Source organism: Macrobrachium nipponense, chromosome 42, assembly GCF_015104395.2.
Source record: "Macrobrachium nipponense isolate FS-2020 chromosome 42, ASM1510439v2, whole genome shotgun sequence".
In the NCBI taxonomy this organism is placed as follows: domain Eukaryota; kingdom Metazoa; phylum Arthropoda; class Malacostraca; order Decapoda; family Palaemonidae; genus Macrobrachium; species Macrobrachium nipponense.
The window spans coordinates 19,629,527-19,637,552 of record NC_061103.1 but is presented as its reverse complement, the minus strand read 5'-3'; the positions used below and the strand labels follow the sequence as shown (position 1 = coordinate 19,637,552).

The following is an 8,026-nucleotide window of genomic DNA, read 5'->3' as shown; positions in this document are numbered from 1 at the left end:
AATTCCTTATAAGCAAGTTCATATAATGTTGCTCTATTAGAAGACCGTAAGTACACTGAATATTTTCAAAAATGATTTGATGACCTGGAAGGCTTATGAAACTACAAAGGTAGTTTTTAAGGCATTCTATTTTTCCCTGCTCACTTTTATTATAGAACGCTTTCGTAGCTTCACTAGGCCTAAGGTTTAGTGGCTACTTATCTTTGGATTCATGTCTAATTGCCCATCATGCTAGCAAGGTCACGTCTAGTAGCAATGTATAAAAAAGGAGCAAGCAATCATATCTTTCAAATTTTAGTGTGAATTTGATTCATTCAGTTTTTTCTAGGTTATTTACATCTACGTCTAGAAGTACAGTACCTAAAATGTCATCTACATAACGAAACCGTGGTAAATGCATCTGAATAATATAAAGAATTAAAAGATTCTCATAATAGCACGAGTCTTCAAATGGAGAAACAAATCCACAATTATGTAAATGTACATATATTTAAATCTAAAACTTTAATGATAGCTTTCGGGAATCTGTTCGGTTCCCCTTACCAATTAGATTGATAAGGGGAAGCGAACAGATTCCCGAAAGCTATCCTTAAAGTTTTAAATTTTAATATATGTGTGCATTTACGTAACTGGGGATTTGTTTCTCCAATATAAGGAATATTATATTTTTCGAAAGCCTCCTTAAATAAATTTGTCATACAAGAATTCTGTTCAATAGCGATTTCTAATAAAAATTAATTTTCAGCCACAAATACACATTTCAGTTGGCTCGGTACTTTACTGATTGTTTGAGGTATGTTCAGTCCGGTTAATTCATTTTCGAGATGTTCTGATACCGATTGAATAGGCACTTTTGTATATAAAAAACAAATAACTCTGTTTATATGTGAGAGTGGGAATTGTGTCGAGACAGAACCGAGAAATCGAGTTATATGTATTGGAGAACATCGGTTTTAAATTATCTTTCAAAACTTACTAATAAGGAGTCGGTATTGACCGTAATAGTGGTTAATTTTTCTTTTAGATCTATTGAATGAATCAAATGGATGCCTGATATAGTTCTAAATAGCACCGACGACTATTTAGTAAGATATTTGGAAAGGTAACCATAGGTCTCAAAGGGTTGTTTTCTGTGTGTCGAAACCAACCCTCATGATAACGATCCTGAAAACTGTGTCCATTAGTTAAAATGTAATAAAATTACAATAAAAAGGTTCACGTTTAATATAATATATATATATATATATATATATATATATATATATATATATATATATATATATATATAAAGAGCAAGTAATCATATTTTTCAAATTCTAGTGTGAATGGAATTCATTCAGTTTTTTTCTAGGTTATTTACATCTACGTCTAGAAGTACAGTACCTAAAATGTCATCTACAAATAACGAAACCGTGGTAAATGCATCTGAATAATATAAAAGAATTAAAAGATTCTCATAATAGCACGAGTCTTCAAATGGAGAACCACAAATCCACAATTATGTAAATGGACATATATTTAAATCTAAAACTTTAATGATAGCTTTCGGGAATCTGTTCGGTTCCCCTTACCAATTAGATTGATAAGGGGAAGCGAACAGATTCCCGAAAGCTATCCTTAAAGTTTTAAATTTTAATATATGTGTGCATTTACGTAACTGGGGGATTTGTTTCTCAATATAAGGAATAATTATAATTTTTCGAAAGCCTCCTTAAATAAATTTGTCATACAAGAATTCTGTTCAATAGCGATTTCTAATAAAAATTAATTTTCAGCCACAAATACACATTTTCAGTTGGCTCAGTACTTTACTGATTGTTTGAGGTATGTTCAGTCCGGTTAATTCATTTTCGAGATTTTCTGATACCGATTGAATAGGCACTTTTGTATATAAAAAACAAATAACTTTGTTTATATGTGAGAGTGGGAATTGTGTCGAGACAGAACCGAGAAATCGAGTTATATGTATTGGAGGAACATCGGGTCTAAAAAAGGTTTAAAATTATCTTTCAAAAACTTACTAATAAGGAGTCGGTATTGACCGTAATAGTGGTTAATTTTTCTTTTAGATCTATTGAATGAATCAAATGGATGCCTGATATAGTTCTAAATAGCACCGACGACTATTTAGTAAGATATTTGGAAAGGTAACCATAGGTCTCAAAGGGTTGTTTTCTGTGTGTCGAAACCAACCCTCATGATAACAGATCAGTCCGACCTTTAAAACTAAAAATAAAAAAAAATAAAAATAGAAAAAAACGCACATTGGAGAACAAATATATATAGAAGCACAAACATTTTCGGAGCGGCTTCAGTGTGGAGACATTAAAAACAGGGCCATAACACTCCGAAACTGTTTGTTCGTCTAAATATATTTTTACTCCAATTTGTGGATTTTCGTTTTCAACCAAGCCTCTTCAAATCTCAGGCGGTAATAATAGAGAATTATTATTATTATTGTTACTATTATTATTATTATTATTATTATTATTATTATTATTATTATTATTATTATTATTATTATTATTTTAGTAAATGAAAATGGCAATTTAGCTATAAGGTTAGTTTGGAGGAGAATAATAAGTTGATGAAGAGAGTTTTCAACGTGAAAATTTATCCAGAAACCTGTTCAAATGGAACAAGTACACAAGAAGCCATTGACTTGAAATTCAAGCTTCCAAAGAACGTCGATTCCAACCGCCACCGCAGATCCCACACTGCAGCAGTAACTGATCATTATACAGAGCCAGTGATTTTTCATCGACCTAGGGTAGACACGAACCCGCGACATCTGAGTGGCGACCCACGACATGAACCACTATGCCAGCAGACCAGCAATTAGTGGAATACAGAGAAACGTGGTCTTTATTTTTTTTATCAATATTCATTATAGATTACTGTAGGATGATTTTATTACTAATGCTCCAAGTCACACTTCTAACCCTTCCACCTCCGTAGGCGGCTAGTGCCGTCAGTGCACCTCATTCGATGCAATGTAGGCATTACTTAAGGTTCTTTACAGCGTCCCTTTGGCCCCTAGCTGCAACTACTTTCATTCCTTTTACTGAACCTCCGTTCATATTCTCTTTCTACCACCTTACTGTCCACCCTCTCCTAACAATTGTTGCATAGCGCAACTGCTTTGAGATTTTCTTCCTGTTACCTTTCAAACCTCCAACTGTCAATTTCTGTTTCAGCGCTGAATGCCCTTAGTTGCCCCAGTGCTGGGCATAATGACAAAATTCTATGTAAATCAAATCAAATCTAACCCTTCCACGCTCACTATTATTCAACTTTTCCAGACACTAACTCCGTTTCCTGGGTAAATTTTTAAAGTTGAAAACTCTCTTCGTCAACTTATTGTTCACCTCCAAACCGCCGTTTTCATCTTTTCACTTGCTATAAACTTATTAAAACTTCTGCAAACCATTCCAGTATTCTTCCTCTAAATATACCATGCAACAAACGCACCTGCAAATGATACTGGATCATGAATCAAATATAAGCATAGACTTCAAAATGAGACAAAGCTTAGCAATAAATTGACCAGCATTCATAACTGTCAATTCGAACTACTTGTTCCTTTGTCAGAAATTCAAGCTACAAAGACTGATGGGATATTGTCAAAGGACCATAACTTATCGCTTTCTATACAATCTCTTAACTACAGATTCATATTGCAATACAATAAATAGGTTATAATGAACTGTTACGATGAACAGAATTATTAAAAGCGAATACTTGAACCGAAATCTATAAACTTGATTTATGTGGTTATATTTATAAAAAGATATTCCAAAACCTGCATGCACACTGTAATACAGCAGCTACCACAAATACATATATACAAGTGTATAAATACATAGATATGAGTTTGTAATATTTGATACATATATAACTTGGTATACACATATATATATATATATATATATATATATATATATATAGATATATATATATATATATATATATATATATATTATGCATTTGGAAAAAAAGGGAAGAGAGAGAGGATGAGGCAGATTAAACAGAAATGTAAGATCTACTTGCTAGTAGAAACAACCGTACACATTACATAATAAAACATACGTTCTACACTATTTTTAAAGTATTAGTGAAGAGGTGTTTAGTTTATGCATATGCATAATTACGAACGAAGCGGAGTAAATACTGGAAACGGGCTCATTTCTAGCAGGCCAGCCCAGGCAGGGTCAGTGGCTGGCTGGGCCAGGCAGGATCAGTAGCGGGCCGGGCCAGGCAGGGTCAGTGGCGGGCCGGGCCAGGCAGGGTCAGTGGCTTGCCGGCCCAGGCATGGTCAGTGGCTGGCTGGGCCAGGCAGGATCAGTAGTGGGCCGGGCTAGGCAGGGTCAGTGGTGGGCCAGGCCAGGCAGGGTCAGTGGCTGGTCAGGTCAGGCAGGGTCAGTGGTAGGCCAGGCCAGGCAGGGTCAGTGGTAGGCCAGGGTCAGTGGCAGGTCGGGCCAGGCGAGGTCAGTGGTATGCCAGGCCAAGCAGGGTCAGTGGCAGGTCGGGCTAGGGAAGGTCAGTGGTATGCCAGGCCAGGCAGGGTCAGTGGCGGGTGGGACCAGGCAGGGTCAGTGGTAGGTCAGGCCAGGCAGGGTCAGTCGGACTGGACCAGGCAGGGTCAGTGGCGGGCTGGGCCAGGCAGGGTCAATGGATGGTCGGGTCAGGCAGGGTCAGTGGTGGGCCAGGCCAGGCAGGGTCAGTGGCAGGTCGGGCTAGGGAAGGTCAGTGGTATGCCAGGCCAGGCAGGGTCAGTGGCGGGCGGGACCAGGCAGGGTCAGTGGTAGGTCAGGCCAGGCAGGGTCAGTGGTGGGCGGGACCAGGCAGGGTCAGTGGCGGGCTGGGCCAGGCAGGGTCAATGGATGGTCGGGTCAGGCAGGGTCAGTGGTGGGCCAGGCCAGGCAGGGTCAGTGGCAGGTTGGGCCAGGAAAGTCAGTGGTATGGCAGGCCAGGCAGGGTCAGTGGCGGGCCGGCCCAGCCAGGGTCAGTGGCGGGCTGGGCAAGGCAGGGTCAGTGGTAGGCCAGGCCAGGCAGGGTCAGGTGGTAGTTAGGTCCGCCCAGGCATAGTCAGGTGTATGCCTAGGGCCATGGGTCAGGGTCAGTGGGGGGCTGGGCAGGCAGGTCAGTTGACAGGTCCAGGCCATGGCAGGGTCAGTGGCTGCCTCCCCTGGGCCAGGCAGGGGTCAGTGGCCTGGTCCGGGTCAGGCAGGGTCGGCCAGTGGGCTTGCCGGCCAGGCAGAGCCAGTGGATGGTTGGGCCAGGCAGGGTCAGTGGCGGGCCGGCCCAGGCAGGGTCAGTGGCAGGCCGGGTCAGGCAGGGTCAGTGGCTGGTCGGGTCAGGCAGCAGGGTCAGTGGAGGTCAGGCCAGGCAGGGTCAGTGGCAGACCGGGCCAGGCAGGTTCAGTGGCGGGCCGGGCCAGGCAGGGTCAGTGGCAGGCCGGGTCAGGCAGGGTCAGTGGCTGGTCGGGTCAGGCAGCAGGGTCAGTGGAGGTCAGGCCAGGCAGGGTCAGTGGCAGACCGGGCCAGGCAGGTTCAGTGGATAGTCAGGCCAGGCTGGGTCAGTGGATGGTCGGGCCAGGCAGGGTCAGTGGCGGGCTGGCCCACCCAGCCTGACCAAGCCCGGCCCGGCCCTAACGGTATTCAAATACTAATATCTCCAAAAGTATTGAAAACAAAAGAAAAATTCTTTCCGCAGATTAACCCTTCTGTCTTTAAATGTTATCCCATATTAGATTTATTTTCAAAATATCATAAAATCAAATTTAAATGATGTTTTAACTTTTGCACTCTAATTTTCTGAAAACTGATTATTTCAGCACCGAATTTGATAGTTTTCTCGAATACTAGGCTTAGTTAAACTATGTCTTCTCACCTCCGCTATAAAGAATCATTTCGCATTGCATCATTTGTCATATTATTAGCAGTTTGATGTTGGAAGACTATTTGAAATGCAGTTAACGATAACGTTTATGTAGCAGAGAGTTCCGAGATACATAGTTATTAACCTTTTGATGATTTAACTTGAAGCCCTACTCGTTTTAATAACTGTTATAAAGAATGGATGAAAAGTGAAATTCATACACTGATGTAAATATGTAGTTATGACGTAAAAATAAACAGAAATATGAAATGTAATTTTGAGAAACTAAAACAGAAACACGCATCGCTCCAAACACTAATCAGGAGGCAGTGGGGAAAAAAAGGGAATTAAAAATTTTAGCTCAGTTCAATATTCATTTTAAGGGAAAGATTAATTAAGGCAGGAACTCAAGCAATGGTCTATTATACTATAATAATGATGAAGTTTATTCATATAAGAGGTAAACATTTTCCGGTTGAGAAATTAATTCCCACTGGAAATTCTAAAATAATTTTCTTCAGGAATAAAGAAAATTATTTTATGCGTGTGAGTGTTTGAGTATTAATGTGTGTTATAGTATATTCACATCAACCGTGCATTAATGTAGGGCACTGTGTTTAGTTTATGTATTTTGTGTAAACATATGTTTGCTAATATATCTCCACGGTTATAAGTTCGAGTCTGCGTAGGTTGAGAAAATAACCTATATACCTTACGCACCGCGATTATTTGGTGAGGTCAGTAGTGTGGGGATAGCAAAGTCACCCCTTGTGTAAATGCAATGTATAATGAACAGATAACAGAGGATAACAAGAAGACGAGATAAAGTAAAATGTCTCCTATTTTTATTCGTTGTAGACCGTTAGGACTAGTATACCATCTTTACTTGGGATCGACCATCCGAAAAAGTCCATTTCTCTCTCTCTCTCTCTCTCTCTCTCTCTCTCTCTCTCTCTCTCTCTCTCTCTCTCTCTCTCTCTCTCTCTCTCTCTCTTCGGAATCAATCATTATTTTTCCTGGATAGAAAAAGAAACATATTAAGGAAAATAAGGTTCTTCATTCTTACATTACTAGAATTTTGGAACAAATACGTCGTTAAAACTGGAGTTCGCTTTTGTGAAAGGGCAATGTGTGAAGAGGAGAGAGAGAGAGAGAGAGAGAGAGAGAGAGAGAGAGAGAGAGAGAGAGAGAGAGAGAGAGAGAGATTAATCAGTTTTCTTCATTTTTGTTGCATCTCAACATTCCAAGTTGTTTTATATAAATGTACACGATTTACGTGCATTTGCGTGTGCGTTTATGAATCGATATATTTCCCTTATGCATTTGAAGCTTTGTTCATGGGTGGCTATTTAGCAATTATTCGTGTGTATGCGTGTATGTGATACTTTTTAAATGTTTTTTCACTTGTATACGAATGTTAAAGCATACATGTAAACGTCCTGTGTATACGTAAAATGCGCAGTATCAAGCAAATTAAAATAACCCAAGTTCTCTCCCCTACAGATCATAGAACTCAAAATGAACGATCAGTCCCAAAAGCATAACTCAACGCGTACGAAATCCTTTATTGAAATGAGAGGAAAATTAGCATCTTCCAATTCAAGTTTGTTTCAGTTTTCACGAACTTTTTCCTAAATGTTCGAGTTAGTTTCGGCGACCAATTAAAGTTTTTGGTTCGAGGAGAATCTTTTACGCTTCGCCTGATGTCCATTTGATGCTTTTGTGCCGACGAAGTTTCCGATGTATTATGGAAGAGGGACACTTTTACGGAAGTGATTTGGATGGAGGGATTCCGGATTTTGAATTAATCAGTGGGGTTTTTGCATCCCGTTTGTTCGTTGACTCCATAATGCTTGAGACTCTCTCTCTCCCTCTCTCTCTCTCTCTCTCTCTCTCTCTCTCTCTCTCTCTATCTATATCTCTTTCTGCAATTTTGGAACTTAATTTGGACTGTTTTCTAATCCATAGAAGTAAAAATATTTTTCCCCCTTACTGTTATGCGTGCGTTCACACACACATTCACACACACACACACACTTATAATATATATATATATATTATATATATATATATATATATATATATATATATATATATATATATATAGTATATGTTTGTATGTACCTTTATATATAATGAACATATA

The 8,026-nt window shown here is 39.7% G+C and overlaps 1 protein-coding gene across 1 annotated transcript; it reads left to right on the top strand.

Moving 5' to 3' along the window:
• Window positions 1-5,108: 5,108 nt before the first annotated feature.
• LOC135213290 (paraneoplastic antigen Ma6E-like) lies at window positions 5,109-5,633 on the top strand. The gene has a single exon (XM_064247271.1). It carries the CDS (start codon window positions 5,109-5,111, stop codon window positions 5,631-5,633), a length of 525 nt encoding a protein of 174 aa, XP_064103341.1.
• The last annotated feature ends 2,393 nt before the right edge of the window (window positions 5,634-8,026 follow it).

Bases quoted from the DNA above. Each gene is read 5' to 3' on its own strand.
- LOC135213290 (XM_064247271.1), top strand. From the start codon at position 5,109: ATGGGTCAGGGTCAGTGGGGGGCTGGGCAGGCAGGTCAGTTGACAGGT.